This window comes from Pieris brassicae, chromosome 12 (genome assembly GCF_905147105.1).
Source record: "Pieris brassicae chromosome 12, ilPieBrab1.1, whole genome shotgun sequence".
Taxonomy (NCBI): domain Eukaryota; kingdom Metazoa; phylum Arthropoda; class Insecta; order Lepidoptera; family Pieridae; genus Pieris; species Pieris brassicae.
This window is the reverse complement of record NC_059676.1, coordinates 5,727,203-5,748,765: the sequence shown is the minus strand read 5'-3', so window position 1 is coordinate 5,748,765 and position 21,563 is coordinate 5,727,203. Positions and strand designations below refer to the sequence as shown.

The following is a 21,563-nucleotide window of genomic DNA, read 5'->3' as shown; positions in this document are numbered from 1 at the left end:
AATAGTTTCCTGAATGATATTTTGTTATTATAATGTGACTAACAAATTGTTCCGATCGACACCCTTGATTTAATAGTATTTAAAATGCTCAAAAACATTAAAAACAGTAATAATAAATGACTTTACCCACCAATAAGATACATGAGTGTGAATAATCCGACTCGTTCACCCATATAGATAAGACATATAATATTTCGATCTATATATCTATATAACTTATTTACAGTTTCAAAGATTTGTCTCTTAGCTATTTTACTTAAATTATCCTACTCGTACTCGACATTATGTTATCTTATTTCGATTAATCAAAGTGTTCTTTCGTGATGTAGAGCCACAGCATACATTAAATTAGACATATTATGCAATGCTTCAACGCTTGTGCGATTTGTCTACACTATAATAAAAATCCAACAATATTTAATCTCATGTTCGTCGTCAAAATTCTCATAATTTATTTTTTTATTTGCCGCAAGTTGTCGTAATTTATAAATATTCAGTGTCAATTAATATTTTATTTAAAATTATTATCAAATTTTATGTAAGTTTTTGTATTGAATTAATTTTTTATTTATTATTTACAATTTTTTGTTAAAAAATATAAGTATTGATATGATTCGGATTATGTATAAAATGAAAATGTGTACAATTTATACAGCATATCCATTTATTATTAAATCATGCCAATAACAAACAGAACAATTTTGTTGTTTAGAATACATATATACTCTTACAGACTTGCTAGGAATGGAAGCTACAGGGGATAGCAATTTGGACCTTGATGAACCATCAAAATGGGGACTAAAAATGCTTCTTAATCATGAATACCCTCTACAGACAAAACAGCTACTTATACCAAAACCAAATCAGATTCTTGATTTGGTGCCTCTTTCAGCCAGGTTTGTATAAAGGTTATAAACTAGATATCTGAACTATATTGTTAGATCTATAATTTGTTGTATCAATAAAAAATTGCAGATATGTGAAGTATTACTGTGCAAAAAGAATGCAAAAGAAGCGGCCTATAATGGATTATTTTAATACAATTAATGCTCAAAGGATACATGGTAAGCCATTACTTACAGCGTCTGTCTAAAGTAGAGTAATCATATAACATATAGGAATTTTTTGTACAGAAATTGGTTATATTTTATTTTATTCATTTATCCTTTATTTCCATTTTAAATAAATTTCTATTATATTTCAAGGTTGCCCTATTGGTGGTATTGGTGGTGGAACTATAGGTAGAGGATTCAAAGGAGAATTCTGTAGATTTCAGTTGTATCCTGGTATATATGAATACATAACTGTACCAGAATGCCAGTTTATAGTTAATATAAGAAATGAACATAATGTAACTATATTTCAGTCAGTTTTGTCTACATATAAGTAAGTAACAACATTTTCAGATTTAAAGAATTAGTAATGTAAAAAATAGTAAAAGATATTTAAATCTCCCAAAAAGTTTCTTTAGCTTGGTAAATAATTGAATTTTTTGATACATTTACATGTATCAAGAATTATCTGATATATATATATATTGTATTAGATTGATTAATAGTTAACAAAACATGATAATAATCAGAAATGTGTTCCCCCATTCTCCATAGAAAATTTACAACTGTTTATAAATATTCAATGTTTATAGCAAACCAAAGAAAGCACCAACATCTTGGGAATGGAATCTAGACAGTTCTCAATGTGAATATACTGCATTGTATCCAAGAGCGTGGACCACTTATGACCTTTCCAAATATGGAATAAAATTAGTCTGTCGCCAAATATCACCAATTATACCTCATAACTATAAGGTGAGTATTTTATAGAATTTTATTATTACCTTTGTTACCAGATTCCTTAAATTAATTTGTGGTTGTTAATATCACCGTTGACCACCATTGTGGAATAGCACTGAAAATATTCAGTAAATAATGTGATGCATGTATTTTTATCTCAACCAAAAATAATGCTAAGTTCTAAAATGTTTGATGGGCGCAAAATAAATATACTTATATATTACAATATCTACATATTACAATATGTAGATGTTTTATTCATAATTTTAATGTCTGGCATGAAATATGTTTCTGATGTTCTTATACAATAGTTCTTTCCTTAAGTTCTATACCTTTAAATTATAATTTAACTATTTTATTAAAACAATGTTATATTGGTATAATCAAAATTACAAATTGTATATGGAGTAAGAATATAACAAGCTTATGAGATTACCTTTGTCTTATATTTATTTGCTATTTATAGTAATATAAGTAATAAATTGAACGCAACAAAAATAAGTCAACATACTTATGTCCCCTATGTATGCCCTTTTTAAAATAATATATATCCTCGAATTATAGGGTCATAAAATTTTATCTAACAGCGATAACAATTAAAATAATTAATAATTGAGCTTTAGGATTATCGTGATAAGAAAGGTAACAATGCGTCATAAAATCAATGCATCCTAATATCAATTACAGTTATAAATAAGTTATGTGATAAATTCATAAACATTTTACGGATTAATGCGATTATTATCAAGGACGTCCATTTTTTAAGTTATTGAACTGAATACAAAACAATATGATTGTGATGCGGAAAATAAGGTGTACATGGGTAAGACTGAAAATGTTTAGAACTGGCCAGTTAGAAACATTGCTTATGAAAACTTTTTTTAAATATCAATTTTAGAACTCTTGGTAACCTAATGTAGTATGTTGCATTCATTTGTTTTTGTGAATTGGCGGCAAATCTAAAACTCTTTTACACGTGAAAATTTTCGGACAATGATTTATTATGAGTTTCGTTGTTGGCTTACTCAACAACAAAGCTATGATAGGCTGCGATTATCATTTCTTAATGGAGCCATTGCGTGCCACTATTTGCAATTGGTTTAACGAGTTTTAGTGTGGACGTTGCAATCTAAATGATGATCCGCGTGAGGGACGTCCTTTAACAGCGACTAGTGAAGGTAACATCAGTGGTGTGCGACGCATGATGGAGGAGAATAAGAGAGTGATTTATCAGCAGATACGGGCAAGCCTAGGCATTGCTATGAGTCAAGCTCAAAAAATATTACACGAACATTTAGGCATCTGGAAGATTTCTACCAGATAGATTCCCCATAACAGACGACCAGAAACACTTTCGCTGGACTGGTGAATATTTGACTATGGCAGGTGTCGAGATAATGAGTCATCCGCCATACAGACTTGACTTGGCGCCCTGTGACTTTCATTAATATCCAAGAACTAAAGATAAAATTCGAGGTATTCGCTTTAGAAGTTCTGAAGATGCGGTGAAAGCGTACGAAAATGCCATAGAAGAGACCTAAGGAAGAATGGGCCCACTGCTTTTCTCAGTAGTTCCATCGAAATACAATAAAAGTATTGGCAACTTTCTACATAAAGCTGTTTTTCATTTTCTAAAAATTTTCAGTGTTACCTAGGTATATAGAATAAATTACTAAACAACTGGTTAGAGCTATAGAAATTCTTTTTCAGACATGCTTCAAAACGTCCAAAAAAATTAATTACTTTTGTGAAAACAAAAAGGTTTTCGTTAATTACGCTCGTTTATAATCAGTTTAATTAAATTCGTTTTAACAAAGATAGAGATACTCTATCTTCACTTGCTGTCAAATATGTATTGCGTTGTAATAAGAGAGAGAGAACAGTGTTTTTGTAAATATATGTAAAATTATTATTTAATTTTGTTATACCTATATGATCTGATTCTAAGTTTACAAAGATATTTATTCCAGGACTCGAGTCTACCCTGTGCAGTTTTTGTTTTTACCGCCAAAAACGTGTGTAACGAACGTCGCACCGTAAACATAACGTTTACATGGACCGAGATACCAGTTGGTGTGAATAAACGTAAAAATAGTGGTGAGTGCTTTATATAATTTGTGTCTTCATACGTGTAACTTGGAAGTCCTCGGTTCGGATCCTGACGAATAAGTTATGTAGCATACAATAATTGTCGCTAAAGTATGTTTCATGTATCTATCTGTCTCGCTGTGTCTTTTCCGAACGCTGCTCGTGAGATGGTGGTTTAGGGGCTTGCTCTCCCGTTTAAGGGATTTCATCTTTTCCTAGGTTACTTCCCCTAAACGAAGGAAAGACTAACGCAACGTCAATACCTTAAAATAAACGATAAATAACATATATCACATTGACCAACTTGCGTTTACTACAATTTCAAATAACTGTGACAAATTCTGCGTCATTTATGTTAAATCAATCAGCATATAGCAGTTGTCATGGTTCCCAATGACGCTGATAGAGGAAATAGTAATTTTCTAACTACCAATACGATGTTGTATTTAATAAATTTTATATTAATCAACCTCTGTAAAGCCGTAAAGTTATAATGAAGCAGGCTTATATAAGCAGGCGTATAGGTTGTCGATTTTCCATTTTTATTTGATGTGTGATATTTCTTATCAATCTAGTTAGAACGCGTTCTTCTATTGTTTTCTTTCTTAGTTGTAGTTGTATCTTTAAACCTTTTATCTATTAACACTACGATAAAATGATTGACACAATTCCTGGGATTGATGGAGATAATTAATGCGTTAATTAATGGTTGTACGGACCATTGTTACTTTAAAGTGAATCAAGGTCATTTGTATCAATCAATCTTTATCACGGCGTATATTTATTACTAGCGGCCAGTACTAGTTACTTCTTTATTATTTTGGAAATAAATATAGTATTCCAGGTCAATATAGAAATCAATTAAAATTCAATCTGTTCAAAAGGATTTTTGTTACAAACCTACAAAAATACAAATATTTCTTCTTTATGAGTTTTATTAGTAGTTTTTTACTAAGACCTCACTTACAAAAAGTGACAGCTTACTAGTGAAAACGCAAATGATATGACAACATAAATACCATCCAAAACGTGCAATTATTTTTTCCTTTAATTATTATTTGCGTATAAAAGGTATTTTTGGCCCACCTGGGATGTGTATGTAAATAATAACACGACGATGCGCTACAACCTTTTTAGGTCTGGGCCTCACATTTTTGTATCTGTTTCATGATCATTTGTTAATCTAATAAATAGGAAAGTAAGAGATCAGTCTTCTGTGCCTGACGCACGCCTCCGACTTTTTGGGTCTAAGGCAAGCTGGTTTCCTCACCATATTTTCCTTCACCGTTCGAGCGAATGTTAAATGCACACATAGAAAGTCCATTGGTGCACAGCCGGGGATCGAACCTACAACCTCAGGGATGAGAGTCGCACGCTGAAGCCACTAGGCCAACACTGCACATAATATATGTATCTATACTAATATTACAACGATGAAATATTGTAATATTTTCACACTGGACTGATTTCAAAAATTCTTAGAAAGAAAGCTGCATCTTCACTGACTGAACATACTATAGTATTGTCTTTTGCTAACATAGCTTATACACATTGAAAGTAAACACTTTTTTACTGGATTGGAGCTATGTATTATTATAAACTTATAATTATTTTACATAATTTAATTTTTTTTCCGACGTATCGCGTGCTTCACAGCGTGCCCACGCACGCTACGTAAAATAATTATAAATTTATAATAATACATAGCTTCAATCCGGTTCAATACGGTTTTTTGGTGTACTTATAGTTAAGTATATAATATTATATATATATATTTTAGGAAAGCTGGACTTGGAGAGGTATTCAGAAGAGAATACATGCGGAGTGACTTTAGAACAAAGAGTGTGTGACACTCCACTCACGTTTACAATAGCCAAGAATAAATCCGAGAACGAGACAATACACGAGGGTTACTGCTTATGGAATTCGTTGAAGACGTCCAGTTATGTATGGGAGTGTATTAAGAAGAATGGCAAACTTGAACCAGATCCTAGTCAAACTGCAACTCCTCCCAAAGGCGAAAAGGATAAAATTGATGACAGCGATAAACCAAAGAAAATATATAAAAGTAAGTTGTAATCTTCTTCAGGTGTCACTTTATTACTAAAGGTTGGATGTTAACAACTTGAATTGTTAGCCTGTGCTAGCCTAAACAGTTCTTCGGCGGATGTGATGCCGGTCTATACAGGGACGTTCCTTCCTTCTACCAACCCGTCTCTTGCCTTGAATTTTGCCCATCATGCATCGCATCGACGATGACGCAAAACGTGGCAATTTTTTCGTATTTTAAGTCTCCATAAACTTACGTTCCTGATTCGTTAAAGGACTCTTTCAGTCACACTTTGGATTCAGCTGATGCGAAGTTAGTAATAACATCATATATTTGTATGTTTTAATTTTGAAAGATTGGAACATAGTAGCGAAGATGTGAGATAAATGGAAGAATTTGGAGGAGGTCGTCACTCCGTCGGTGGTCGTGTAATATTAAATGTAACATCATGTTGATACCTTGGCGTTGCGTAGAGAGGTGGGATCTCTCTGCATCTTCTGCCGCATTTATATTGGAGGGTGTTCAGAGGTGTTGTTCGGACTAATACCTGCAGCTGAGTTTCATCATCGGACGTTAAGGCAGAATACAAAACACCAACCGTATCGCTTTGGGATCCGTCGTTCCACAACTGAGCGTTTCTTAAGGCAATTTCTGCCGCTAACCACCTGTTCATGTGCATATGTGGAACCAGCTGCCCACTGAAGTATTTCCGAACCAATTCGACTAGGATCCTTCAAGAAAAGAACGTACCAATAAAGGCCGGCATCGTGCTTGCGTGGATTTGGCCGCGTACCAGCACTATGTGAAACCAGCTATCCACTGAAGTGATTCCGAAAAACTAAAAGCTTGACAACTTGCGAAACCTCTGCCATTGGAAGTTTCAATAGGCGCTGGTATCACTTAACATCAGAAGAGCCTCCTACACGTTTGCCATCCGTTCTATTTTTTTAAACAGTAATAAAATGGTTAACATTGGTTGCCTGGAAGCCAGGCCAGTTGCCCTCTTTTTGATTTAATTATGCTCTTTTTTAATATTGTCATATAACGAAGTGTTAATGAATAAATAATAAATAAAAATAAAATTTGAATGATTTTTCCTGTTGGAAAATGCAATGTATTTTTAATTGTAGATGATTCCATTGGTCTGTCGAACTCCATATCATTGGATCCTGGTGGATGTGATGTTGCAGAGTTTTGCCTTGTTTGGGATATGCCTATAATAAAATACAAGAAAGACAGAAAAGTGCATAAACGGTTAGTATCTATATAATTCTGGTTTTAAAGTTAGTATAGTAAGTACGTATTGAAGATTCTGTGGGGACAAGAATCGTGTCATATGACGATGAATAAGTATGTCATGTATGTTTGTTTTTGCCCTCTGCAGTATTTCCGAACCAGTTACACTCAGGCCCACTGATAAGAGACTCTAATACTAAAAGAGCGCACCAATTCTTAAAAGGCTGCCAACACTTTCGCGAGCCCTCTGGCATTGAAAGTGTCCATGGGCACTATCACTTAACATCAGGTGAGCCTTCTGCCCGTTGCCCCTGTTCTATAAAAAAAGTTTCTAACAGTTTTATGGGCTATAGGACTTTGTACGTGTATTCAAATTAAATTTATCTTATTTTCTATGATACTTTTAATGAGTCCATACTACGGAAAATAATTGGCAAGTTTCGGTCTAATCATGATTCTGGTGAAGATCTGGTCTGTAGTTATTGTGATACTAATTGTTATTTTGAGTAATCTATATATATACAAAATTATTTGTAAATAATCATTGATTTTATTATGTCAGTCACGTGACTGGTCACAGATTATCAACTATCACGTACCATGTAAATCTACTATCTTGATGTTTAATTTTGACGGAGACTGTTTATAGTCGAAAAAGAATTCGTTCATCTATTTGTAAGTCATCTTGCAAACATGTACATATCAAGAAAGAAAATACTTACAAAATATACAAAGTCAAAACAGATTACATTGATAAAGAATATATATATATATAATAATAATTATTTATAATGTAAAAAGTTGACGTTTGCGTTTGGAATGGCAAGTTATAGGAATAGAGCGACGCCATCTTGTCTTGCGTTTTGGCGGGTTTTAAAAATGTTTAATTTGATTGTAAGCCAATACATAACAAAAGTACCTATAGTCACTAATAAATATTTTAGCAAATGGCTCATTGTGCGTAAAGTCACTCTTATAATCGATTTTATAATAATGATAATAATAATTTATTTGCAAGAATATGGTACAAAATTGTTATTGTGGTACAATATTGGCGTGCAAATTGGTCTTAAAGGAATTTTACGTTTTACATTATGAGTCATATGAATTAGTCAATTCTTATATTATTTGTAGTGATAAAATATCACATTGTTAAAATATGCATATTATTAGGCTATCAAATTAATATTAATTATAATGTTTCACGCAAATAATCATTTATAGAATACTAAATATTTTCCAAGAGTTTTTGTTTTTGGTAAATTATTATAAACCTTGATTGCCATACAAAAGTTGGTTCTCCTATACAATTCCAGATTAATTTTTTCCATAGCCAATTTCTGCCCATATATTATATTATATTTATATTTTTGTGTATTTACTTAGACTGAATTTTTTGGATGAAGCCCGATATTAGAGTTCAACAGTTGTGTCTGGTCTCCAATGTATTTAACCCATTCAGCGAGGCTGGAGAGGGTGCAAAAAAAAGTTTTTATACTATACCTTTAAAAATAATAAATGTGCAATTTTAAGTAAATATGATGATAGTTGAAATTTTTATACCTTGGAATCTCTGAGCGTTCGTAGGGCAAACATCGACTCGCTATACCTATTTAAGGTAATTAACGGACTTGTGGATTGCCCAGAAATTTTAGAACGTTTATCCATACAAGTTCCTCGGGTCGGGAGTCGTTTGTACAATCGAAAATGTTTTCACATCCCACATTGTCGAACAAACGTTGCCAGACACTCTCCAATTAATAGGTTATGTCGCTACCATAATGAAATTGCACAGAGTTTTGACATTTTTCATGGTTCTCTGGCCTCGGCTAACAGTATAATTAGGACACAGTACCGATAATTTATTTTCTTAGTTCAAATAGTTTAATTCTTTTATAGTTTGTATTTAGATTTTTATGGTTGTTTGTATTAACACTGTATATTGTATCTACTTGATTTCGCTGGTCGTGTCCACATGTTATAGGGACGGCACCGCTTTTTATATATATATATTTTTCGTATCTATGTCAACTTATATCATGTGTTTGTCCTAATTATACCTAGTTCTAGATATCCCTTTATATTACTGAAGTTATTAGAAAAATATTATATATATCCTAATTCTCATTTAATTTTAGTTTAAAACGAAATTTTCAGATATTACACAAAGTATTTCGGTAGTGACGGCATAGCGGGTGCAAGCATAGCTGCGTACGCGCTTCGCAACTATAAGAGTTGGGAGAAGCAACTCGCAGAGTGGCAGGACCCAATTCTTAATAACAGGTAAGGTTTCTCAATTAGTTTTCGATTATATCCTCATTAAGATTCAATCGTGGGTAATATGAAACGCGATAAAAATATGATTTCGTGTTATTGAAACAATTTCTTTTAAGTAAAACAAACATGGCGGTAGAAGTGACATTTTGGTTTCATCTGAGAATGTTATTTTAATTTTTGATTTGATTTTTATAATTATTAAATATTAACATAACTATTTTCACTATCAAATGTCTTATTAGACTTTTGTTTATATTAATTGTTTATTTTCATTTTTTAAGTTTATTATCTATGTTTGATTTCGATAAACTGAAATAACTTATGTTTGAAAGTCGATGAAACGATAAAGCGACAGTACAAAGAGACAGACACATAAATGCAAGATTTAACGTAGGAGAAAATGAGATAGAAAGCATTATACAGTGTATAGTTCCCTAAACTAATACGATAATTTCGAAAAACAAAAGAAATATATAGGATACCCAATATCGCTATTGTGAACTCACTCTGCATACAAAGTTGTCGATAGTGTCAGAGACAGAATTCAGTAGCAGAACGTGTGAACTGTGCCATAGATTGGTTTACGTCCTTGGTAACGCAAACCTTGGCATTTGCCGTCGCACAAATCCTCTTGGTACAAAGAAACTGCAAAATAACTAACTTCTGATCAGGACTCAATTACGAATATCGAACTTGGATACAGCATTGTGAATAAATTGGGAAATTATAAAAAAACTCGGCGGTAATATTGGCATTATGATATACACGAAATTATTAAAAGCACAATAAATAACAAGGATTATCTTTAAATTGAAAAACACAACAGAATATATTTATGGAATAATAACAGCGTCGTGTATGGTTCAAAACGCGTTAGAAGCATGTTGAATCAATTCGTTAAGCATCTTACAATGGTTAATTAAACCGACACCGCACGAAAGTGTATCAAGGATATGTGTGAAATTGCCGGACGAATATAATATAATATAAGTACTAAGATTATTAATCTGTAAAACTAAACATTTTAGTGACATTCTAAAGTAGTCACTAGACAGCTTGGTCACTCTCGCATGTCAAAATCAACATATCAACAATCAATGTACGGGATTGTAAGAGCTGTCTCGTTCTTAATCTCACTCACTCAAAATATATTAATTTCAAATTATCCATTGAATCCTATGTTTAGACGCGGCGGAAGCCATCTATGCTTTACCGAAGAGTTATATGCTATGTAGAATTTGTATCTTATATACGGATACATAAATATGTATATACACTTGGCACAGGCGTCAATAACAGATTCTTACCATTGCACTCTCAACCTATCATCTTAACATTGTAAATCAATTATTATAAAATTGTTATGAATTTCGACGTTATGGTCGACAGAGAAATTGTGACCAAATAACATAAATTATTGTATTAAAAAAATACTGCTATTAAATTTTAACTATAAGTAATAAAAAAAGATTGCAAACCCTAAAACCCTTTAACAGGACGCTGACGCGTCTAAGTGTGGAAATTGAGTCCGCCCTACCTTACCTCACCTTACCCTTTAACAGGCAAACAGAGCATGCTTAATAACTATTACTGACAGAACTCATATAGTGTATAAATCTGATTTAAACTGCATTGACAAATTATTGTAAAATTTAGGAAAGATAACTCTGCTTCCCTAAGAGCGTAGAGAACTATAAAGTTTTATTTTATTTATTATCAATTTCGTATTTTCATGACCTGATTTATTTAAGTGATTTGTAGTATGTTAGTGTAATTTTAATAATATGTGTTTACTAACATTTCGTCAAGTAAACAGTTGGTAAACCTTGATGCGAGCGAAGTCGGGGGTAATTGCTAGTTGTTATATAATTCGGACAAAAAGACATTTTACATAACCTAAAATTCTTATAATCAAGTCTATATATTAACAATTTACTATATTTTTTTATTTGCAGCAATATACCAGATTGGTTAAAAAGTGCCTTAATGAATGAGCTTTACTACGTGGCGGACGGTGGGACTATTTGGTTTGACGTCAGCGAAGACTTTCCCGAGACTGATCCTAGGTTAATATTACTCTGCATATAACTCTTATATAAGCTACCTTACGAGTCATATACCACAATATGTATATAACACAAATTATTGTGTTCGTTGTACGATAAATGAATTATATGAGAGATTAGTGATGAAAGTTCTATATTCTTCTTCTTTCTGTCTAGTTAGGAAACTAACTTATTCTGATCTGTCAGTTGTCACTTTGACAATTTTCTCAAGCTCCTGAACAAACATTATTCAACTGTCATTTGTCAAATGTTAACATGAGATAATATATTATATTTTTTTTGGTAATTTATAAATTTTTCGATGTTTTCAGACATGATTTCGGTGTGTTTGGTTATTTGGAGGGTCATGAATATAGAATGTATAATACATACGATGTACATTTCTATGCATCGTTTGCCTTAGCACAATTGTGGCCTAATTTACAAGTAGGTATTACGTATTAATCTTTAAATTTGGAACACTTTTTTGACATATATCGCGTAGTATGTTGATCATCAGCTATATTTTATTATTTATGTCTAATTGTTGTATAGGTAAACAATGAATATTTAAAAAAATACAAAGAGCATTCAAAATTATTCTTGTTGACCAAGTGGATTCAGTGTGTTCGAACCCAGTCTGACACAGAACAGACAGACAGACACAGAAGCCTGATCACTTGCCTCTTAGAAAAATGAAATAATCACAAAATAGATAAAAAATCTTCAAAACTTGAGTTCAAACCGTACGTACGTACTCCAAAAAACTTAAAAAAAAATGACATTAAAGTCTTCACCTATGTGTTTGTAGGTTGTATTACAATATATGTACCGAGACGCGATAGCTCTGGAGACTTCTCAATGCCGACAATCGCTATACGATGGGAAATATGTAAAATTCAAAATAAAGGAATCCATTCCACACGATTTGGGCGATCCAGGTCAGTTTCAAAAGTCTTTCTACGTATATATCAAAACTAAATATTTAATCTAATTTATTCTTGGGTCAAAATATTTTTTTATAAACATTATCGTAGCAGAAATCTTCAGAAAATTTCAAACTTGAAGTAATATTTTAATACACGAATTTTCAAGAGTTTCTACATGTTTGAATAAATCTTTTAATAAAACAGGCATTTATTACATTATTTTTTTAAAAATAATTTTATGGACTGGTAATTAGACCTTTAAGCCCATTATTATTATTATTTTAATTTTATTGCATAACCGTGGATACAGAGTCCTTCAGTCGGAACATTTTTTTTTAAATAATTTTATGGCCTGGTAACGAGACCTTTAAGCCAAGTCTTATTAACGGTCACTAATTCACATGTTATTCTAACGTTCCACTTGTTTTTTTTAAATCTTCCACACGGTATTTTAATGTATACATATAATAATGCACTATAACACTTTTTGTTTTTGAGCATATCACACAACTGGCGGCGGGAGGGATAACTAATTTCCATTATTCATTTGCCAATAGTAATCCATTATTTTTTTCTTTTTTTTTTATTATTTTATGGCCTGGTAACGAGACCTTTAAGCCAAAATTATTTTTATAGTAATTAACCAAAGACAATATTACAGAGGACATCCCATTCACAAACATAAACGCGTACAACATACATGACGTGTCCGAATGGCGCGATCTAAATCTCAAGTACATCCTCCAAGTCATGCGGGATTATCGTCTTTTAAGGGCCTATAGTGCCCCATTCCCAAACGAACGTTACTATTCCATGGCCTATATCGATGACGTGAGGGAAGGCACAGAAAACGATCTCTACACACGATCAACGGAACAACCGGATGAGAAATCGCCGGATTTGTCCGTCGACTTATCTCTCGACCCTTCACCCGTACCCAACAAGGAGGTCCCCGATATTCTGGATCTCCTCTATCGCAGCTCAGAAGTGGTGCAAGAGTGTCAGGAGATAGAAGATCCCAAAGAATCAGTTACTACTTGGAATGCTAAGCAGTATTTGATGGATATGTATCCGTCGTGTGCGGCGTTGCTTAGGAAGGGATTGTTGTGGGACAAGGATGGTGATGGGTTGATAGAAAATGGTGGATTCCCCGATCAGACATATGATGCGTGGGTTATGTCTGGACCGAGGTGAGTTTTAATTTTGGATTAAGTTTTAAGATACTTTATTTCTTAAAGAATTACATTCACTTAGCGAGAAAATTATGAGTAGGTTAATTATGTACATCGTGTTATGAAATTATTTGAAAATAAGCTATAGAAAATAAAAATATCCGTTTCTAACAATATTGTCCAAATTGTATATTTTTTATAAAAGTGCAGGTAGGTCGCATTGATGTTTGGTAAATACATATTTATTCCATTATTTTAAATTGAACTTTTACAATATGTATATATAGTATTTATTTTTTATCATTTTGTAAGTATGTTGTTAATTATGTACTTTTAAATTTGTGAAAAGGTTATATTTCGTTTTAATTTATTGGTAAATGAAATGCAAATATTGCAAATATTTTAACGAAATATTCTTGAACTGATTGAGTTTAGGTATATGAGACAAACATACGGAAGGTTTCCATGTTTTTACAGACATTACAAATAGCAATATACATATAGGTGCGCTTAAAGGTAACTTAACTTTTTAAATTTGTCGAAACCGTTTTAATGAGTTGGTAAAATAAAATATGTTTATTATGAAACATAAGATACAGGTACCACTTATTTCACGTCATTAAATTTGAATATGTAGACATCGCTACTCATCGGCAAATAAGACAGAGGATGTAGGCCGAGAGAAAAAGCCGGGGTTAAAACTCTCGGTACTCTTTTAAAATATCAAATCATCAAACAACACTTATAAAACAAATATCGCAAATTAATTAGAAGTAGCCCGTGTAGTTCAAAGGCCTTTTATCAACTAGATAATCGTTAGCTTTGTAGTAAGCCTTTTTACACAGCTTTTCTTTAATACATTTCTTAAATTTATTAAAAGGCAGAGATAAAAGAGCCTCTGAAATTTTGTTAAAAGAGAGTATCCCCTTTCCCAAAAAACAATTACTAACTTTAGATCTACCCGTAGTACGGGGAAACTGCAGCCTTCGTTTTTTCCGTGTATTAACATTGTGCGTATGTTCTATTCTAGTAAACATATACTTATATGTTCCAATAATCATAAATTCGTGGTTTATTATAAGCTCTTTTGCAAAAAGAACAGATCACCTAAGGAAAGTGACGTTCTAAAATCGTTTACAGTTAATTAAATGAAATTTAATCGTGTGACATAGTCTTATAACCGTGTAAGTAACAAAAACCTTCTCGTCTTTATTGCCGACCACTTACGCGTTACCGCGTACGTGGGTTTTAAAGAATTCATCAAAAAATGGCCAGAATTCACTTCACGCGTAGTTTACATGATTACAAGTATACGGAAAATTACATTAAATTTAATTAACTGAAAACGATCTTGATACGTTTCCTTCATTAGAGTTTATATAAATCTGTTATAAAAATTGTTTTAGTGCGTATTGTGGTAGTCTCTGGGTAGCTTCAATAAGTGTAGTACGAGCGATGGCACACATACTCGGACAGGAAGAAGATGAAAGAGAGTTCTCGAAACTTCTAGAACAAGCCAAGACGTCGTTTGGTGATAAATTGTGGAATGGAAGTTTTTATAAGTTCGATACTAAGCCCTCGAATAAGAATGTTGTGATGGCGGACCAGTTGGCTGGACAGTGGTATGTGTTTAACGTTTGATTCGCTAATTTTTAATAGAAAATCATTGGATCTACAAGACTTGGCTAGCTTTTTTATCTAGTCTTGGCTAGAATGTTGTCTCTTTTTCTTAATAGGCAGAGGGCCGTGTTGGTTTAGTGGCTACAGCGTGCGACTCTCATCTCTGAGGTTCGATCCCCGGCTGTGCACCAATGGACTTTCTCACTAAGTTCGCATTTAACATTCACTCGAACGGTGAAAGAAAACATCGTGAGGAAACCGGTATGCCTTAGACGCAAAAAAGTCGACGGCGTGTGTCAGGCACAAAAGACTGATCATTTACTTCTATATTAGATTGACAAATCATCATGAAACAGATACAGAAGTCTGAGGCCCAGACCTAAAAAAGGTCCTTGTAACTGGTTGTTTTTCTGGTGCCTTCATTCGCACTCGGCATTGAAACGCATGCTTAGAACCTGACAGTTCATAGGAATTCATAATTTTGATATTAACGAAGACATAGAGGATCTATTATTAGATCCAAATATTCTAAAGAAACAAAAATATAATTTTAAATATAAACCTTAATACAAAATGATAAATATTAAAATAGGTTCCTCCGCGCGTCTGACTGGAACGAGGAAGTGTTCCCCGAAGCAAACGTACGGAAGGCACTTCAGACCATATATGAGAATAATTGCCAGAAGTTCTTGAATGGGAGATGTGGGGCTGTCAATGGATTCGTGACGGGTCGTCGGAGTAAAATTGATACCACAGCGCTACAGAGTATGGAAGTATGGCCTGGTGTCACCTTTGGGCTTGCCTCGCTCATGATATATGAAGGTACTATTTGTCATTTATTTCAGTAAAGTACATTTAAAGTTAATAGATTTTTCTCAACCACAATAATAAAGAAGCTTTTACCCATTTAAAATTACTTATTTCCTTAAAAATGCGAATTCCCTATACGCCATTTAAAGAGGTAACGCATTTGCGAGCCAATGGCATTGTGAGAGTCCATGGGCGGGGCGGTATCACTTACCATAAGCCTCTGGTTATATAAATTTTTTTTTTTAAATTTATCAGCCCCCCTATCAATCGATAGTATATGAATATAAAGAAAACTGCACTGCAGGGCCCTCAAAGGACAACTATTATTTCTGCACAGACTTGTTATAATTTTAGGCTACTTCAAAAGTAAAAGTAAAGTTATACAACTACAGAATCAAAGCAAAATCAAAATTTCATGGAATAAGTTAAATGAAATATTGTCAATTTATCCTACCTATCATACTTATTTTTTTTTTATTAATTCCTAATGTATCGGGTACCACAATACATAACTGGGAATCTCGTACCTATTTGTAGCTATTGTTATGGTTTCAAAAGATTTCAGCGTTGTCCTAGTGTTTTCAGTGCGCGACTCCCATCCATGAGGTCGAAGGTTCGAGGTCCCCGGTGCACAAGAGGACTTGTTTATTTAATTCAGTATTTAATGAGTAATGAACCGGCATGCCATAGACCCAATAAGTCGGCGGCTGATGACCTACCGGTCTCTTAAGAAAAATAATCTCGAAACAAATACAGAATAGGCCCAGACCTTATTTAATTATTTTATTATTCCAGGTATGCATGAACAAGCATTCGCAATGGCCGGTGGCCTCTACAACACGTTAACTAAAATGGGATTGGCATTCGAGACACCCGAAGCATTATACGAAAATGGCAATCATAGGTCCATAGCGTATATGCGACCTCTTTCGATATGGTCAATGTATCAGGCGATAATTGCTAGGCCGCCGCGAATTAACCACATAAATGGCCAAATACATGGAAAACATTTATAGTGATGCTACGTTACAGGCGGATGATTTTAAAAATGAAATGATTTAAAATCTCAATTGCATTGCGGAAAAATATTTTGCTGTAAAGTGGATAAAATAATCGGCAATTGCTTTTTATGTCTGCGATAAGTCATAGACAGTAGTTTTTGTGCAATATTGATTGGCGACGGTCACACCTGTCGTAAAGTTTGTATTGTCTAGGGCTCCTGGTCCTAGACATGTGTAAGCAGAGACAGTTCATGTGTCGCGTCTATTTGATTCGTGATGCCTATAATAAAAAAGTGCCTAAAGAATACATCGAATTAATGAAATAATAATAATTAAATTATTTAAAGTCATCCGCCTTAGTGACATTATCGTGGATTTACTCTAAGTGAATGTTACCCACGTGTTAAAATGCGTAATTTATTAACACTTGTTTCGCACTGCACAAAGATGTTTTAAACAAATCACTTGTGAGCATTCTCCACGTTTGATATTTATAATTGTTTACGATAAATTATATAATTTAAAACTGCAACAAATTACTAAGGAGTCTAAATACGATATTTAAAAATTGTCTATGGACTATTTCGATAAAAAATATAAAAGCTTACCAGGCTGTATAATCTACAAAAAATAAATTAAAAAAAACATCTGACTACAGACTTGTAGTTTGAAAACAAAGAATTCCAAAACGATGATTTATGAATATATCTTGAAAACCATAAATCAAAATAAATATCGATCGTGAAGTTTGCTGCTTATTGAATGCAATTAAATTGCGTGTTGACATTTCCATTTTTTGCCATTTAAAAAATGTTATCTACATGCTACAGCAAGCTTACCACGAAACTTCAATAAAGCTTTCACTGCTTGATTCCGTAATTTATTAAACCTAATGATAAGATCATTTTGGCATTAGTACCAATATTCAAAATTATAATTGACATTGTAATAAAGTGGTAAGCTTGCAGCTTGTTGTCTAAGTGTTAAATTAAATCTCTAGTTTTCGAAATGTTAGGAAATTTAAACTGAGCTGTGCATTTCCAAAGATAATATATTCAAGTATTTATTTTAAAAAACGCGCAAAAATTAGCTTAAAATGGCGGCAATTTTAATATCTATTGTAATATGAATGCAATGCGTCGTCAAATAGAATTAAACTATATAGATGCTACTAAATGGTCGGTCATGGTTCGTTCCCGATCTCGTAAAATATTTTTCTTAATGTAAAACCAAATTATATACCAGTCCAAGAACGAACTGCGAACGGCATTAGTGTAAATTCAGCCTAAATAGGCACATTGATAGGTTTTACTATATTTCAGTAATGAATTTAATATCCATAGCACAAAAAATACGTAAATCTTAAAGTATTATAATGTTTTGTATGAAAAACTTGACTAGCATAGTGTGCGTATTAGTCAAAGAAGACACAAATACCCTTCAAAAGGCATTCGTGTCATCAAATGCGAGCTGTCACAAACTGACATAACCGTATTAACGCATACTTGACAAATGAATGGTTTGTGCTACGGGTAACAATATTTGAAAATCGAAACGACTAATAGAGCTCTGAGATTTGACGTTTCCTTTTTTTATTTAACTCAGGTCGTACGCCAGCCTGATACATATTAAATAACCAATGCTTTTTAAACTTCGAATTCTAATTAATATTTCTACAATTTTTGTATGAACTTTTATTATACCTGTCATCCAATTTCGCCACGATAATTTTTAATATATGTAAGAATGTATGGGCCAATTAAACATAACGGTGATAGACAATTTTTAACAATGCGGAAGCAATGAAACGATTATTATATGTTCATTAACACATTAATATACAACACTATTCCTGAGTAATAAAGACTATAGTAATTTCCAAAATATAAAATAAAAAACATTAGCCGTGAAAATCCGGGACGGAGCGCGGAGTCTTCTATAAAATATAATCATGTTAAGAAAAATATTGTTTGTTGATTGACCCAGGTATTCATAAAAAAGGCTTTTGAATCTTAATTTCTTAACTTTAATGTCTACACAGTCTCTTAGAAAGTATCAAAACTGTATAAAAATACCAATTAGACTAAACTACTATTTTAAACATTTTATAAAATATTCCTTATATTTCTAATCAATTGATAATTTTATTTTACTCATGTCATAATCTATAATTATGTTTTTTTTATTTTTGGTAATAATATTTAAGTACCAGTGCAATAGGATTAAACATAATCTATGAATTAAGGTCTATGGTTAGATTCAAAAACAAGATGAATCGTGACTGTCATATGTCAAAATTCAATACATTTTTGACATATGTGGGTCACACTTGGCGCTAATTTATGTTTTCTTAGACCGTTAATTCACAGACTTAACGGTATTTGAGATAGTTCTTACCCTCTTATGAAAGAGATCATTAAATAGTTAGAAGTAGTATATTTCATAGAACATCTATGCTTAACTCCTTGCTTCTTTATAATTCACATAATGCTGGTCAAAAACAATTGTTATGTTATATGAAATTATTTTGAAGTTATATCATTTTAAATAGGATTTTTTTCGAAGTAATTTAAAAAGAATGTATGTAAATGCAGAAGAAGTGAAAAGTTGCTTGAATTCCTCTTCCAAACTATTGTATGCTTAATTAAATTAATGGTCTAATTACAGCCAGTATATGCAACATTGTTTTACGATAAAGAAAATAAATACCATTATTTTTATATTGAAATAAAATAATAATGGTAATAAAAACAGTACTTTATTTAGTCCAAGTTTTATAATAAGGCCCAATCGTTAAGCATAGATCAACTGACGAATTTTAGTAGCCTGTGTAGAGGGGACATTAAAATACAACTTTACCATTTATTTATACGTATATTTGTATCATAAATGCATTTTGGGAAAGTTAATATAAAAGTATGAATAAAATATTTTGTTTTTATTTATTCCTAAGATCCTAAAGGTATAAAGTAACTATTATTTTGTACCGTAAAAGCATTCCAAATAAATAAAATTTTTACTAACAGTAATTATTTACAAGTATTTACATTGTTGTAATTTTCAGTCTTGATTTTAAAAATGAATCAAATCGGGCGTCATGAAAGTAAAAAATCTGTAGCTCTAACAATAAGTCTATGTCAATTATGTTTATTTTCTTACAAAAACGCACACAGACTAGTGCTTGAGATAAAATCACGCCAAACGAAATGGTGACGCGACAAAGGATTCCTTTGGCGGTAGTGGCTCACGGATGTTGGAAAGTGATTTTGTCTCAAACCCTGGATTTTTAAAATAAGACGTTATCTTTGTTAGATCTGTAATCAATATACTTTAACTATTTATAATAATGCCCAACTGTCTCGTAAACAGTTACAATTGACAGTCGCTGTGACAGCTAGATTTAATTATATCAATGACCCTCAGAGCGAAATATGATAGATTTTTCTTTGATAGGAAGAAATCACATTCAGCAATTCTTTTCTGGGAATTATTCACCATCTCCAATCGATTAGGTGGGGACATAATTATTAAGTGGTTGGTAGAAAATATTCATTTTTCTCGGTAGCAATATTCATGTACTGCTACTGTTACTAATGACTATCTAAGAATGAGTAGCAGATATATTCATGTACATGTGTGCTCCATCGCGGTCATCACAACGAATTCGATCGCGGGCGCCAAAAGTCATTCTTAAGTGGGTCGCGTCTGAGTCGCAGTCGAGCCGCTCGCGGGACGCAGATGTCTCCCTTTCAACTATGGTAGCCATGTGTGTTCTGCGGAATAATATAAAGATATAGTATTGTTGTAATGATGTCCTATATTAAAAATATTTGATGTCTTCATAACGTAGACACGTTTCATCATTCTCCGAATACGTACGTACCGATATTTGAAAGTAGTCTAAAACAGACAATTTTATTAAGAAATGGTGGAGATGTTCAACAGTCTAAGTACAGCAGTACTTGTCTATTAATCGTATAGACTAGCACAACACAACACCGGTTGTAGCAAATTGAGAAATTAAACTGTAAAATGTATACAGCCATGTCTCTCGTTTAAAAACTTTATTTTACGTATGGAAATGAAGTCTAGTTAAATAAAAGATAACGTGCTTACGAACGTAATCGAACCGACATTATACAAAAATAAGATAATTATGTAACACATTTGATTACGTTTCAAAAGTCCACAATCGCGTAGTGTTGCTAAGAATAGACGCGTTAACTAGCTTGTTAAAATTGAGTTAAATGAGTGAATTCCTGTAGTTAATAACAATTACATGTGCTTTACCGATCTTGTTTGGGATGTCCAAATGTTGTGAATTGAGCGCATCCGTTGACAGGGCGAGGCGGGGGCGGAATCAGATAATCATCCAAGCGATTGTCGCCGTCGCAAGAGTTCATTGTTAGTGTACTTGACGATATCTGAAATACAATATTTATTATTATACATATAAGCAGAGGGCCACTTAAAGATTTTTATTACTTAGTGAGTAATTATTATGATTTATCATACCCATGATCTACCTTAACACAACTTCTA

The 21,563-nt window shown here is 32.7% G+C and overlaps 2 protein-coding genes across 5 annotated transcripts in view; one reads left to right on the top strand and one right to left on the bottom strand.

Annotated features, from left to right (window-relative positions):
- Positions 1-416: 416 nt before the first annotated feature.
- On the top strand, positions 417-19,949 carry LOC123717548 (non-lysosomal glucosylceramidase). The gene is made up of 16 exons (XM_045673598.1): positions 417-538; positions 734-896; positions 976-1,064; positions 1,206-1,386; positions 1,646-1,808; positions 3,764-3,890; positions 5,662-5,949; positions 7,062-7,185; positions 9,325-9,450; positions 11,400-11,510; positions 11,822-11,936; positions 12,301-12,430; positions 13,080-13,608; positions 14,997-15,212; positions 15,803-16,032; positions 16,816-19,949. Exons 2-16 carry the CDS (start codon positions 745-747, stop codon positions 17,034-17,036), a joined length of 2,802 nt encoding a protein of 933 aa, XP_045529554.1. The 5' UTR covers positions 417-538; positions 734-744; the 3' UTR covers positions 17,037-19,949.
- LOC123717547 (phosphoinositide 3-kinase adapter protein 1) overlaps positions 19,943-21,563 on the bottom strand; it is a 20,998-nt gene continuing 19,377 nt past the window's right edge. For all 4 annotated transcript variants that reach the window (XM_045673595.1, XM_045673593.1, XM_045673594.1 and 1 more), the window contains 2 exons: positions 21,312-21,445; positions 19,943-20,794 (listed from right to left, as the gene is read on the bottom strand). In XM_045673595.1, coding sequence (XP_045529551.1) covers positions 20,623-20,794; positions 21,312-21,445 — 306 coding nt within the window. In that variant the 3' untranslated portion in view covers positions 19,943-20,622. The remainder of the gene's footprint in view (positions 20,795-21,311; positions 21,446-21,563) is intronic.